Source organism: Chiloscyllium plagiosum, chromosome 41 (genome assembly GCF_004010195.1).
Source record: "Chiloscyllium plagiosum isolate BGI_BamShark_2017 chromosome 41, ASM401019v2, whole genome shotgun sequence".
Lineage (NCBI taxonomy): Eukaryota > Metazoa > Chordata > Chondrichthyes > Orectolobiformes > Hemiscylliidae > Chiloscyllium > Chiloscyllium plagiosum.
The window spans coordinates 10,885,804-10,901,743 of NC_057750.1; the positions used below are offsets into that span (position 1 = coordinate 10,885,804).

The 15,940-nt window shown below is 44.1% G+C and overlaps 1 protein-coding gene across 1 annotated transcript in view; it reads right to left on the minus strand.

Annotated features, from left to right (window-relative positions):
* Positions 1–8,499, minus strand: part of LOC122542842 (transforming growth factor beta-3 proprotein-like) — a 39,440-nt gene extending 30,941 nt beyond the window's left edge. Inside the window, exon 1 of the mRNA XM_043680932.1 lies at positions 7,315–8,499. Coding sequence (XP_043536867.1) covers positions 7,315–7,684 — 370 coding nt within the window. The 5' untranslated portion in view covers positions 7,685–8,499. The remainder of the gene's footprint in view (positions 1–7,314) is intronic.
* Positions 8,500–15,940: the final 7,441 nt, after the last annotated feature.

Sequence of the window (15,940 nt, forward strand, 5' to 3'; positions counted from 1 at the left end):
AGTCACTGAAGCGGGAAGACTGACTGACACCCTTCATCAGACAGTTGCCAGTACGAATACCCAATCAAGAAGAGTTGGTAAGCACGACGGGTCTGGGAGGAAAGGTAATCAAAATAAGGGGAATAAGAATCACTTCAAATTCTTATTTTTGTGTTCGAATCCCTCTGGGCTGTCATCCCTTCTCATCTTCAGTCCTGCAGTCTTTCTCCAATCCTTGTCCCTTATCTAAGTTCCATCAACCCTCATTGATGAGTAATCCTTCATCTGCCTAGGCCCCAAGCTCCAGAATTCCCACCCTAGCCATCTCTGACTACTGGGCATTCTCTGCTATTTTAAGAAACTTCTTAATACCCACCACATGCCTAAAGTATAACACTTCAAAAATTGAATATTGTTGAAAAAAGACACATTTTATCAAAACATTTGTCTTACGCTCATCAGGATACTTAGCAAGAATATCAATTCAAGAGGAAAACCAACATTTGTATTGCACAAGAGTTCTGTACTACTAAATGACTACTTCAAAAAATATTTTGCTGTGTGCAACACTTTGCAAAACCCTGTAATTGCGAAAGATACTACTTGCAGAGGTATTTCTTTCAAGCTTTGATCACTGCTGCTATATCTTCTTTTAAGTATCAGTGTCAAATTTGGTCTGATTATGCTTCAGTGAAGATTTGATTTCATTAGAGAAACATCAAAGGACTATTGGTGCGCCAAAAATGTTGAACCAGCTTTGTTACGTAAACTTTCATGGCAGAAATGATCTCAGCTCAGGCTTTGTGCCAGTGTCGATGGCTCTAGATACGACTGGGAGTGGATAAACGGAATGGAGGTTAGGTGGAGCAGGCAGGTCGGGGCTTTTGACAGAGATAAAGCTCTTCCTCCAAATATCACAAAGTAAAAAGCTGTGGGGGCTGCGAGGATAAAATTAACATTGTCTGTGCTTCAAGTGTGATAGAGAGAAAGGTGGTAGCTTTGAAGGTGAGACAAAGAGGTAGGGAATTATCAGAGAATGGAGAATCCCATTAATCAGGGTTAGATACAGAGCAAAGCTCTACTATTTTAAATTGAAAGTAAAACTCCCTGTATTTCTTTTTAAAATACTCTGTAAAATAATACAAATGAACAGTTAACGGAAACTTATACAAGGAAGTGGAAACTTACTAAATTGAAGTATCCTCTGCTTTTTTTAAAGCAGAAAATAAAGCTTCCTCTAAACTTTCCCCATCAAACAATCCTAGGATAGGTACAGGACAGGGTTAGATACAGAATAAAGGTTCCTCGACACTGTCCACTTCAAACACTCTCAGGTCTAGCTACAGTGTTGAGCTTTCTCTACGTTGTCTCTGTCAAACATCCCAGGGAAGTACAGCATGGGGTTACATGCAGAATAAAGCTCTCTCTGCAATGAGTCATCAAACTCTCAGAGAGAGCTATATTCTCAGAGAGAATATAGCATGGGTCAGACTAACACTACTCTCTCCCCACAGCTCCATATCAAATTAATGACGTTTCCCACAAACACTGATTAAAAACTCAGGCAAACACTACTACGTGTACATATAAACATGATGGTACTCACAAACCTAAGCAGTGACCATGTAAATTGGATACTGGACCTGCATGCAAGCACCAAACCCCAGAAAACTCGGAGAAGCATGCATAAACACTAATACGTACATATAAAAACAGAAATTTCTAAATGCCAGTCATGCCCGCATACTATCACCAGCTGCAGGATTCAGTTACAGTTCACTTGGAGCAGTTACTGAATGTTTGGAATGTCATACCTTATGTACACAAATACATTTCATAAGATCATCGCTGATTGTCCCAAGCTGTTCGATGTAATGCATGTTTATACAAAACATCCTTATCCGAGGCAGCTGCCATTCCAAATTCCACAGAAAAACAGCAGATCGGCAGTTCACAATTTTAAATTTGTGCACCTATATTTGAATACCTCCACAGCCTCATCTCTGTCTCTCCTTCTGTAACCTCCTCCAACCTTACAATTTTCCCAGATTTCTGCAATCCTCCAACTTAAAACTTGCTCTCACCCTTATAACCTTCCATTCAGCCCTCGCCTATCAGTAGTCGCAAGCTCTGAACTTTCCTCCTTAAACCACTCCATCTCTCCTCCTTTAAGACAGTCTTTAAAATCTACCCCAAACTTTTAGACATTTTCCCTTATATATCCTGATGTGACTTGGTGTCAGGTGCTATATAAACACAATACAAATTTTTTTTTGAGAGCAGATTCCCCGAATTGCCAAATTACGGGCCAGGTCTGAAATGGCTCTGCCACCCTTATCTGACCATTCAGCACAGAGATGCCAAGGGCAGTGGGAAAAGATACAGTCTCATCCTACCCACTGAATGTATTCATGCCAAACACCCAGAATTTTTCACCATCAGCATTTCACAGATGTGACTAAGTGCAATCCTTCCTGTTTCCAAACAACTAGCTCCTCCTAATATGCTTCTGCGTCCTGTTTCATCCCTCACTAACCAATAAAACACAGCAAAGGGCTCAGCCAATCCAAGTTCTGGGAGAGTGGATTGCACTCCCAATGGAGTAGTCAAGATTTTCGATGCATTAAACAGGAAGCTAAAGCAATACTCACTGGAGAAATGAATAGCATATGCTGATGGGGTCAGATGATGAGGGGCGTAGAGGAAGCTCCTCAGGAGCAAAAACATTGGTGTGAACCTGATAGGTAGAATGGCTAATTTCTCAGCTATAATTTGTAAATGTGTTTCATTTCTCTCACCAATCACTGGAGATGTGGAAGTACCTCAGTCTAAAAACAGATTTGATCAATGAAATGCCTAGGAGTCATTTAAAACACTCGATTTAGTGCAGGAGAGTTGTGTCACTCTCTGAACCATAAGAAGGAGCTTCATCTTGAGTGGTGGGCAGGATGTACTATGATAAGGCTGCTTTATAAATGCAAGTTCTTGTTGCTGTTAGAAAAAGACCAGTTCAATTTTCCCTAACATTTTATATGCAAAAGGAAATAGAGACTTGCATTAATACAGCACCTTTCAGAACCACAGGATGTTCCAAAATACTTTACAGGCAGTAAAGGACTTATGTAGTCTTAACTCAGCATCTAATTTGGACACAACAAACTCCCACAAACTGTAATAACAGTAATATAATAATGGCAGTATTTATTAAAGGGTAAATATTGCTTAGTATTCCAGGGGAGAACCTCCCCTCTGCTCTTATTCTAAATGGCCCCTCGGGTCTTTTACATTCTCCCAAAGGGCAGACTGGGATTCCATTTAATGCCTCATCCAAAAGATGACACCTCTGACAGGATTAGCCTCGACTTCTGTTCTCAAGTGGGACATAATCTCACAGATTTTCAGGACTAGAGTAGATAGGTGATCGACGGACATGATGGGCTAAAGAGCTTCTTTCTCTGCTGTAAAACTCAATGACTCTCTGGTCCTTGGCTAAGGGTCATTGCTGAGTCACAGCTGATACTTGACATCTGGCACCAGAATTCTGGGCAATTACTTAAGTTGTTTGAGAATTCCCAGTGGAGTGATACTGGAAGTTGAAACTGGCAACTGAACACTCACAGCAGAAACTGCAGGTGCATGTCTCGGGAATTACTGATAATGTGAATGCCTCAGGCTCATTGCCAGTACCACAGATCCAGAAAAAAACCCCAACCTGTCAAATCATATCACCTTTTTGCAAGCGGTGGTTGGATGTTTTAAAATGGTTTTAAGCCCTGGGCTCAAACAAATATTGATCCCTGCAGATTTCGAACAACACTGCTAATTCCGATAGGATTCAGTCTGATTGCAAATTGGTAGGGAAATGGTGGCACAGTGATAATGTTGCTGGACTAATAATCTAAAGTCCATTCCACCCCCAGCAAATTCTCCGGGAGAAATGTTGGTTTAAATCCTGCCAAGGTAGCTGGTGTCAAAGGAGGAGAAAGTGAGGACTGCAGATGCTGGAGATCACAGTCGAGATGGTGGTGCTGGAAAAGCACAGCAGGTCAGGCAGCATCTGAGGAGCAGGAGAATTGACGTTTCGGGCATAAGCGCTTCATCAGGAATGAGGCTTCTGGGCTGGGGGAGGGAGGCTGAGAGATAAATGGGAAGGTGGTGCAGTAGGGGGAAGGTGGCTGAGATTGCAATAGGTAGATGGTGGAGGGTTGGAGAGGAGGGTGGAGCAGATAGATGGGAGGTCAAGAGTTGGAAGTGTCGAGTTGGAGGCTTGGAACTGGGATAAGGTGGGAGAAGGTAAAATGAGGAAACTGGTGAAATTCACATGAATCCCGTGTGGTTGCAAGGTTCCAAGGTGAAAGATGAGGTGTTCTTCCTCCTAGCATCTGGTAGTTAGGGTTCAGCAATCGAGGAGGCCCAGCACCTGCATGTCCTTGTTGGAGTGGGAGGGGGAGTTGAAGTGTTCAGCCAGAGGGATGTGGGGTTAGTTGGTGCTGGTGTCCTGGAGATGTTCTTGGAAATGATCCGCACGTTGGCGTCCTGTCTCTCCAGTGTAGAGGAGATGGTATTAGTGGACGTACAGGTAAATTTCTGTCGGATGTGGAAGGATCCTTTGGGGCCTTGGACAGAGGTGAGGTGGGAGCGCAGGTTTTACACTTCCTGCAGTGGCAAGAGAAGGTGCCTGGAATGGGGTGAGGGCTGGTGGGGGGCATGGATCTGACAAGGGAGTTGTGGAGGGAATGGTCCCTCCGAAACACTGATAGGAGTGGTGAGGGAAATATGGCCCTGGTAGTGGGATCTGTTTGTAGTTGGCAGAAGATGATGCAATGGAGGTTGGTGGGGTGGAAGGTGAGGACCAGGGGGGGTTTCTGTCCTTGTTGCATTGGGAGGGGTGAGGTTCAAGAGGGGTGAGGTGCGGGAAGTGGAGGAAATATGCTGGAGGGCATCATCAATCACATGGGAGGGGAAACTGTGGTCTTCTGGGATTTGCTATAGTGGAATTGGTCATCCTGGGAACAGATGCAGCGGAGATGGGGGAATTGGGAATAAGGGATGGCATTTTTACAGGAGGCAGGATGGGAGGAGGTATAGTCCAGGTAGCTGTGGGAGTCTGTGGGTTTGCAGTAGATGTTCGTGGTTAATCAATTGCCAGAGATGGAGATGGAGAGGTCCAGGAAGGGGAGGGAGGTGTCCAAGATGGTCCAGGTGAATTTGAGGTCAGGGTGAAAGGTGTTAGTGAAGTTGAGGAACTGTTCAACCTCCTTGTGGGAGCATAAGGTAATGCCGATACAGTCACTGATGTAGCGGTGAAAAAGGTGAGGGATGGTGCCAGTGTAGTTGCGAAGATGGATTGTTCCATGTACCCGAAAAAGAGGCAGGCATAGCTGGGGCCCATGTGGGTGCCCATGGCTACCCCTTTGGTTTGGAGGAAGTCGGAAGATTAGAAGGAGAAGTTGTTAAGGGTGAGGACCATTTCAGTCAGGAGGATGAGGGTGTTGGTGGAAGGGTACTGGTTTGGACAGCGTGAAAGTAAGAAATTCATCATGGCAGATAGATGTGTAGAGGGACTGGATGTCCATTGTGAAGATAAGGTGTAGGGGGCTGGGGAAATGAAAGTCTTGGTGAAGGACATAGGTGGTGTCCCAAACATAGGTGGGGAGTTCCTGGACTAAGGTGGACAGGACAATGTCAAAGTAGGCAGAGATGAGTTCAGTGGGACAGGAGCAGGCTGAGACAATGAGTCGACTGGGGAAATCAGGTTTGTGAACCTTTGTTAGGAGGTAGAATTGGGTGATGTGAGGTTCGCGGACGATGAGGTTGGAGGCTTTGGATGGGGGATCTCCAGAGGTGATGAAGTTGTGGATGATCTGGGAGGTGATGGTTTGGTGATGGGAGGTGAGGTCGTGGTCGAGGAGGCAGTAGGAGGAGGTGTCTGTGCTTCAGCAGTGTAGAGGTCAGTGCGCCAAACTGCCACAGCGCCTCCCTTGTCTGTTCAGCATTTGAGCCTGCTCTGCCATTCTGTATGATCCTGGTTGATCCAACTTAGTCCCCTTCTCCTGCTTATTTCACTCCCTTGAGCCCTAAAAATTTCCTTCTTGAAAATATTCAATGTTTTGGCTTCAACTGCTTTCTGTGGCACTGAATTCCATGGTTTCACCACTCTCAGGGCGAAGAAATTTCTGACATTTAAATTCAATGCATAAATTCTGGAATATAAAGCTAGCCAGTGGCAATTTTATAACCATTGTTGATTGTCATAAAGACTCATCTGATTCACTAATGCCCCTCAGGGAAGGCGATCTGCTGTCCTAACCTGGCCTGATCTACATGTGACTCCAGATCAACAGTATTGTGGTTGACTCATAATAGCCCACTGAAATGTCTAAACAAACTACTTTGTTCAAAAGCAATTTGGGACAGGCAACAAATTCTGGTTTTACCAGCAAAACTCATACCATTTTTTTTAAGAAAGGGATTTGTATTATTCTAAAGGAGAATATGCCCTCTGTTTCTGAAGCTGTAAACCTGCAGTCCCAGTCAGTTATGTAGCGGATGGGAGTTTAGGGGGGCTGGGTCGCTCAAGGACAATGCCTTTAACAGCCGTGGACAGCTTTCCATTTGGAGTATGTAAAAATTAATGTACCTTTTCTGAGATCTGAAGTCGGACTGAACCTCTGTTCGAGAGGTCTGAGGCGGGCAATGGTGGGAAGAGTAGCTGATTTCGGCGAGAGGTGGGGGGTGGGGGAAGAGAGGGAATTGCCAGAGTCATGGAGGGGGTGGGACGGCGTAATCAAAAGCTGAACTGAGAGGAAAAGGATGGGTGTGGAAGGGACGGGGGGAAGAAGAGTGTCACCCACCGTCCCCTCCCCGGAATCGCTTGCTGCGAAATGCGTCTGGGTTGGAGATAGAGGGATCGGGCTGCGATGCCTCCTGTAGTCGAATAAACGACCGCCATTCGCGCCTGGGGCCGGCGTAAGGAAATGGGGAGGGGGGTGTTGGTCCCGAGCGTGTGGGATGAGCCCTGTTACCTGTGGCACACGCTCCCAATCTTTCCCCGGGTACCTGTAGCCTTTTACATGCATCATTGTGGTCTCCCAATCCCAAATCAAAAACACACCGCGGATGCTGAAATGGGCGCGGGGTTGGAAACGGACGTCAGAAAATGCTTGAAATACTCAGCAGGCAGTTGGAGAGAATGGAGTTCAAGATGCGCTATTGCCAGATCTGAATATTCCCAGCATTGTTTTTTCTCTCTGAACTCGGTCTGGTATTTGCCAAGGAGTAGGCGCTAATGTAGATTCTAAGGATGCTGGAATGCTGTGGTTAAGGGGCACTTACCTTGACCTCCTCGGCTTCCTGAGTTGACCTCCAAAGTGTCAAAGCGGTGCACCTCTTTGGCATAATAGTCTGACTGAGTCGCAGTGGTTACCTGCTGCTGCTCCTTGACCAGGTCACCCAGGAGCTCCTTGGTGCTGTTGTACAGAACCATGACCTCGTTGGTCACTGTCACTTGCTCGGCCTTGGGAGGACTGGACATTTTGAGTTTGCTGAGGATCTGGCCCCGGATAGCTTCGATTCTCTTCTTCCGGATCTGCTCTATGTCGATGGTCTTGCAAGTGGAGAGGGAGAGCGCGACGGGCAGAATGTCCCACAGAAGGAGCAGGTTGAGAAGAACCCGGAGCTGCATCCTTTTTGTTCTGGAGCTCATCCGTTGAACTTGGCAGCAGAAAGTGTCAAACTTCCTATAGTTTTATGAACAAATATAATTTCTCAGTGAAACCTTGGGGCTTGCTCAGAATTGACCAGTTACGTTTATAACGGCAGTTCAAGGGGAAAGAAATAATTGATGCAGTCCAAAAACAAGTTCAAACTAGAGCAGCAAATCAGATCTTCATTAATTGCTTCCAGGATGAAATGAGGAACAGGCTTCAAACTCGCTGAAATAAAGATGGCTTATAACCAGTACCTTCCGATCTCATCCCAAGCAATTCAGGCAAATGCAACTTTGTTGCTGTTTTGATTTACTTTGAGACGCACTTGAGATATACAAAAAAAGGGATACTTTCTTTTCTACCTTCTTTCAATGTTGCCTCGGCGTTTTGTTAGTTTAAAAAACACACACACACACACACACCCGAGAGGTCACAGACTGGTGCCGGGGACTCGAAACTGTTGTGGGCAAGAAGTTGAGACTTTATAAAGCCTTACGGGTCTGTAACTCCTCCCAGGAAATAGGTGTGGTGTAACAGCTGTGGTTGACTTAGAACGTCTCTATTTCAGAATATTTGTAAATTATTTCCTTCAACGGTACAGAAGCAATAATGTTGTTTTAAAAAAAAACACAATCTTCCGGACAGCTAGTCGAAAAGACTGATCTGTTTTCTGATAGAAGATCTGAACTCTTCTCTCCCTCCTCGGATGCTTGCCTGATCTGCTCAGTCAGTAGATATGTCCCGTAACAGTGATGCGTCTCCAGTCCACACACTCTGCAACCTACAAGGGTGTTCAGGCAGCTCCTAAATCTGCAATGGACCCGGGACTAAGCTGGACTCAAAACAGGCCCCTCAGATCAGAGAAGGGAGGGCAGGAAGCGACTCAGCACTGCTGAGCCCAGCAGTCTCTCTCTACACAAATGACTGTATTTCCTTTACTTTTTAGCAACTTTAACGACTGCCCAGTGCTACATGTTAACAGTCAGCGAACATTCAACATTGCTGCTGCGCCTTTCACAAGCTCAGGACGATCGACAACTAATTAAGTTCTTATTTTTGAGGTGCAGCCACCCCCGGTGTAATATAGGTAACGCGGTTGTCGATTTGTGCACAGCAAGCTCCCACAAACAGCAGTAAGAGTGAGCAGATGATCTGTTTTGAGCTATTGGCCTAAAAAAACTAGGAGAACGTTCTTGCTGCTTCCTGAGAACATGCCATGGGATATTTTACATCACCTGAGATGGCAGATAAATCCTTGATTATTATATCTCACCCTCTGAGCCCCTTGTGCAGTGTGGAGAGTGCACCCCATTGAGACTTGTTCTTTATATGAGACATTAAAATCAATGAAATCACTTCTGCATTGTACTCCCATGCTGTACTTGGCCTGGGAGCATTTGGGGAACATTGTAGAGAGCTTTCATCTATATCTAACCCCATGCTGTCCCTGACCATTGAGTGTTTGTTGGGGACAATATAGATGAAACTTTACCTTCAGTTTAAGAGAGGAGTGGGTGCTTTATTCTGTATCTAACCCCATACTGTCCCTGTCCTGGGAGTGTTGAATGGAGATCATATTAGAGCAAGCTTTGCTCCTCATACTGTAACTGTCCTAACAATTGTGAATGAGTTCACCCTCACCCACACTGACTTCACAGAAAATGGGTCAGAGTTTGTAGAATCAGGAAACCTCAGTCGTCCACTCTGAACAGAAGTGAAAATCACCGCCCCAAAACAGGCTTATATTCATCCCTTGAACAACATTGGATTAGAGTAGCCAGTCACTCACAGCCTAATGCGGTTTAAGGGATCTTCCTGTGGGTAACAAATGCCTCCATAACTACTCCCACCCCCACCAGATGGTTCAAAATATGCCACTGTCTATTGCATGCATCAGAAGACGTCAAGATTCACATACTCCCGCTCCTGCTTTCCCCCCATTTCTCCACGATATTCTTGAATGTTCCAGGAAGGTTGCTGTAATGAGGAGCTCTGGCTGCCGGTAAGCTGCTGATCCAACTCAGAGATTCACTTGTGGTTTTTGAACAGACACGGAACAAATTCAGAAGCAGGAGGTGCCTCCCAATTAATGCTCCCAAATTATTTTGAAACTCCTGACTCCTCACGTAATGAGGGGCTTTCCAACATCACCCATTTCATTATCACAGACTATTTCTGCCACTTTCAACTCAGCTCCTGTATGTCTGCTACTGGTTTCACTTATGAACTGAACCAACACTAGCAATATATTTTTCAAACAAATTTACTCTGCAAAATAATGGAGTGGCAGAGTGGATAGCATTTCAGTGTTGGACCGGGGTATCAATATTAAACACTCCCAGGACAGGTACAGAATGGGATTAGACACATAGATGACAAATTAGATAACAAATGACAATGATGTAGTAGTAATGTCATTGGGTTAGCATCAGATGCAGCTAATCTGTCTAATGTTCTGGGATCATGGGTTCAATTCCCACAATGGAGGATGGTGAAATTTGAACTTAAATAAATGTGGAATAAATTGCTTAATGGCAATCATGAAATAAATGTTGATTGCTGTTAAAATCTCATCCATAGGGAAAGAAATTTTCCATTCTTATCTGGTTTGGCCTATATGCAACTCCAGATCCACAGGAATATGGTTGACTCTTAATTATCCTTTGGACTTGACAATAAATGCCAGCCTAGCTAGGTACGCCCACATCACACGAATAAGTCAAAACAAATCATTGCTGGAATTTTGCAGTTTAAGTGTCAGCTGACTGAGCAGAAGACTATTAAAGGACCAGGATCTCACACCACAGATTAAGGACTTGGTGTATTGGGTAGCAGTAGCATCCACTCTCTATATGTTTTAAACAACTTGGCCTTGGCAGAGCCCACCAGTGGCACTTTCACAGGTCTCTCCAAATACACCTTTCTCAGTATTGAGGCACCAATCAGGAAAGAATCAGCATCATTAGGTATTCTTAGGTCTGACACCATGGCTCCCAAAGCAACAAATCCACTCAAAATTTGCTCTTGGAAGGAAACTCTCTGGAGGACAGCAGAAACACTTCAGGGACATGCTCAAAGGTTCCCTGAGGAGGACAAATATCCCCTCTTACTCACAAGAGACCCTAGCTTGTGAATGAATGAAATGGAGAAGGTTCAACTGGGATGATCACAAAGACTTCATCAGGAACGGCAGAAGTGAAATGACTCCAAATGACTCACCTACCTGACTATATGTAGCAGAGTCTGCAGATCTCACGTTGGATTTAGCACCCATCTCAGAACCCAATCAACCAGACTGGAAGCAAGGCATCCTTGATCCCATGGGCATGGACCTGTCTGCCACATATCTGTCCTCCTCACCCTATAAAATACCAGTTTAGGTCATAGTGCCCTTACTATGCAGCGTATTCAATTAATAGACTAGTGCAATCCTTGCACTTGCTGTCTGTGGACAGTATTTTGTTCATGTTGAAGAAAAACACATTCAGCTTTCAATCTTATGTTTCGTGTTTGCAACAGGACTGGGAGTCCCAACACTGACTGTGTGTTTGACAGGACTGAGTGACCTGACACTGATTGTGTCTAGTAGGATTGAGTGTCCCAGCATTGACTACCGTGTGTGAGACAGGACTGGGGGTACAATTCTGACCACATATGTGACATAGTATTGGGTGTCCCACTGACTGTATGTGTATAAGGCTGAGTGTCCCAGCATTGACTGTTCGTGTGTAATAGAGAACTGATTGTTCCCACACTGATGGCGTGTGTGTGTGAATGTATGAAAAACAGGTCTAAATGGCACAGCACTAGCTATGCGTGTAAAAAGGACTGAGTGTCACAGCACTGTTTGTGGGTGTGTTTAAAAAAAACAGGACTGAGTGTCATAGCACTGACCATCTATGTAGCATCCGGAAAGTGAATATCAAACTATCAGTAAAAACTTATTTTCTTCAAGAGTACACATTAATTAAATACAAACAAATAAAGGGAAAAGGTTGTATGTTGTTAATCATAATGAATCAAGGGCTTCAAGATACATTCTATGTACGAGAGGGATCGGCTCGCTTAGAAAGTTAACATACAGGAGGGATTGGCTTGGCTGGTTCAGTGACCTTGCAGTACATTGTTTCGTGGTTCCTTTTCCGTTGTCAATTGATTTGCTGTTGATAAATGTGATTAATGTCCATGGTCACTTTGGAAACCATACAGCAACATCAAACGCTCTCAAGGGCAGCAATAGCTCAGGGTTAGATATAGAGTAAATCTCCCTTTACACTGTCCTCATTAAACACTCTCTCGGCAGCAGCAGCACTGGGTTAGGTACAGGCTAAAGTACTCTCTACTCTTTTAAACTCAAAGTAAACTGATAGTAAAGCTCCCTCAAAAGTGTTGGCCTCAAATACTCCCAAGACAGGCACAGCACAGAGTAAAAGTTGTTCAACATTTTTAAATGAAAAGTAAACCTCCCTCCTCACCGTCACCATCACCCATTCCCAGGACTGGTGAGCCCGGGGTCAGGTCAGTACAGGGCTAGATACAGAGTAGAGCTCCCTCTACTCTTTTAAACCATCAAACATTCAGAGGATAGGGACTGCATGGGATTAGATTTGGAATAAAGAGTCCTCTACTCTTTTTAACTGAAAGCAAAGCTCCTTCAACACTGTCCTTATCAAATACTCAGTAAACTTTCAAAGGAAAATTTCCACGACATCGTCTCCATCAAACATACCCAGCTTAGGGTCAGTGCATGTTCAGATGCGGTTCCAGAAATTTATCTCAACCTCAGAAAAGTATCTTCTGATGTGCAAGTGAAGCAATTTTTCATTTCTTTAACTTACCATCCTCCAATTCTTCAACTTCTAGTCCATTTTAGAGGTTCATTAGATTAGTTTTAGAGATGGAAAGATTGACCTTTGAGGAGAAATTGAGCAGTTTAGGTCTGTACTTGCCAGGGTTTAGAAGAATGTGAGGAGATATAATTGAGGTGTATAAGGTGCTTAAAGGGACTGACAAAGTAAGTGCAGAATGATGTTTCCTCTTGTAGGAATATCTTGAACAAGACGTCATATTTTTCCGCTAAGGGATGGCAGATTTAAAACAGGAATTACTTCTCTCAAAGTGTCATGAATGTCCGGAATTCACTACCACAAAGCATGGTAGATACGGAATTGTGAATAAATTTGATGAGGAAATATACAGATGTTTAATTAGTTACAGGTTAAAGGGTTATGGGAGAGGGCAGGAAAATGGAGTTGAGGCCAAGATGAGCTCAGCCATTATCATATTAATTGGGGAAGCAGGCTCAAGAGGCTGAAATTGTCTACTCCTGCACCTAGACCTAATGATCTTAATAGAGTCATGTGGATAGAAATAAGGGCAACTAAATTCTGTTGCAGACTAACAGCAACTGAAAAGTGAGTATCAATTGCACCAGACTCATCAGAAGTTTGTAATTAAACAGCAAGAAGCTTTTTTTTATTAGATTACTTACAGTGTGGAAACAGGCCCTTTGGGCCAGCAAGTCCACACCAATCCGCCGAAGCGCAACTCGCCCAGACCCATTCCCCTACATTTACTCCTTCACCTAACACTACGGGCAATTTAGCATGGCCAATTCACCTAACCTGCACATTTTTGGACTGTGGGAGGAAACCAGAGCACCTGGAGGAAACCCACGCAGACACGGGGAGAATGTGTAAACTCCACACAGTCAGTCGCCTGAGGCGGGAATTGAACCTGGGTCTCTGGCGCTGTGAGGCAGCAGTGCTAACCACTGTGCCGCCCGTCATCAATTTTGCTCATCAGTCTACACTGAAATGGAATATCACCCTGTTATTCAAAAAGGCCATGAGTCTTTGGAAACACAATATGGAGATGCCCTCTGTCCTCATTTTATTTTCCAAACCATATTAACAAATGTTACATTATTTTGCCTAGAGACAAGCATCATTTGGAACATACAGTCAGCAGCATTTCAAGCCTTTATAACCGGTGCTTTGGATTGAATGTTCAACTTGTAGCATCGGCATTTGAGTAAATCTGACTCCAGAGGCATAGGCCATTGCCCACAGAATTACCAAACCTTACCCAGTCTACAATCTAGGCTGACTCCTTGAAAACTAATTTTTCCCCATATTACCAGTAGATCAACTCAGGCATTATTCACAGGTAACAGTATATCCTGTGACTCACCACATAACAAATGGAGGTGTTAACAAGTAAACTGGGAGTGTTACTTGAGAGATTGTGACAGTGACAGGAAGCGTGAGACAATACAGGAAGGAGCGTGTGCAATATACAATATTTTTAATATATTATAGATAGCTGGAGAAAATCAAGTCGTGTAAGAAGGCCAAGCACGCAAGGCAGCAACAAGGGCATGAAATGAGCAAAAGACAGAATGCTTGAATCAGCCGTTAGCTATTTGCATTTCATGCTCTTAATATTGACAAATGCCCCTTGGCATTTCACAAAAGCATAATCAGTCAGATATCTTCTGACAGTCCCTTCATACGAGGAAGAGGCATGCTACAGAGTGCAGCCTACAATAAGCATTTACAGTAGAGTCTTTTAACGTGAGGTAGTTTTTACACAGCGGCTACAACACGATTATGACTAACCAGGAAACTCTCCAGAGGTAAAAACAATGACTGCAGATGCTGGAAACCAGATTCTGGATTAGTGGTGCTGGAAGAGCACAGCAGTTCAGGCAGCATCCAAGGAGCAGTGAAATCGACGTTTTGGGCAAAAGTCCTTCATCAGGAATAAAGGCAGAGAGCCTGAAGCGTGGAGAGATAAGCTAGAGGAGGGTGGGGGTGGGGAGAAATCTGCCATTAATGCATCAGAACAATTTGCAGCTTGTTAACCAATCTGTTTGGCCCCAACTAGAACATACTTTCCGAGGGCACCAAGTCCTGGAGTGGGACTCGATTCTTACATCTCTGGCACAGAGTTGGGGTCCTTACCCACTGCACCATAAGAGGTCTAGTCCAATAAACTGACAGTAAGCTAAAGGGGGAGATATTAGGACAAGTGATCATGAGCTTAGTCAGAGAGGTGGGATTTAAGGAGCCCTTCAAATGTGGAAAGTGAGGTGGAATTTCTAAGGCCGTATTATTAGTTAGATGCCACCAAACATAGGTTTGAAAAATCTGATAAAACCATGCAACTCAAGTTCAACACAGGACACAAGAACCAGCATCAACTTATTAGAAGGAGCGGGTGGAGAATGCATGAATTGAGAGGAATGGCTGGAATCATTGTAAACATTTTCCAAAAACAGTAATCAGAAAGCCAGCAGCTAAAACTGTAGATACTCCAGAGCAAAACTTAGTTCTGCATGCTCTAAACAGCCATCCATTTCGAGATTTTCCCCAGTGTGATCATTGCATTCCCACATGTTTGGCTAAAACAAGTGCTAACTTCAGGGCAGCTGCAAGGTATACAGCTGCTATATGTAACCCGTGCACCACCTACAGTTTGTGCTGTTAAAATGCTGGGAACCAAATACTAGAACATAAGAGAGTAGTAGACCATTTGACTGCCAAGCTTGCTTCCCCATTCAATACAATCGGGCTGATATTGTCTTCAATTTCACATTCCCACATTCCCATTATATTATCCATGCATGGCATGTGGGTATTGCTTGATAGGTCAGCATTTCTTGTCCACTACAATTTGCCCCAGAGAGGTTGGCAATGAATCACATTCCAGTTTGTGTAGCTTATTGACACCTACAGTGCAGTTAAAGAGAGTATTGCAGTATTTTGATCCAGAGTCAGTGAAGAACAGCAATTACATTTACAAATTATTATGGTACGTAGCTTAGAGGGGAACTTATAGGTGCTTGTGTTCCCATGTATCAGCTGCCCTTCTAAAACGGCATTAAGTGCAGGTTTGGAAGGTATCGTTGAAGGATCCTCAAAAGGGATCCTTAGAGAGAACAAAAATCTCACCATTCCATAAATAATGACATCCTCAGCTTAGGTCTACCTTCCCCCCCTCTCCCCATATCCCTTGGTTCCATGAGAGGCCAAAGATTCACAACCCTCTGAATGAAGGAATTTCTCCTCACCTCAGTGCTAAAGAGAACAGTCTCTCAGTGCATACTCTGTTGAGACCCATCAGAATTTGAAACAGAGACTAGACTGACCAGAATCTGAGATAAAATGCAACTCCATGATATAGAGAAACCTTTCCACATGACTCTAACACGAGGCAAGGGTACATTTACAGCAATGGCTGTGGGACGG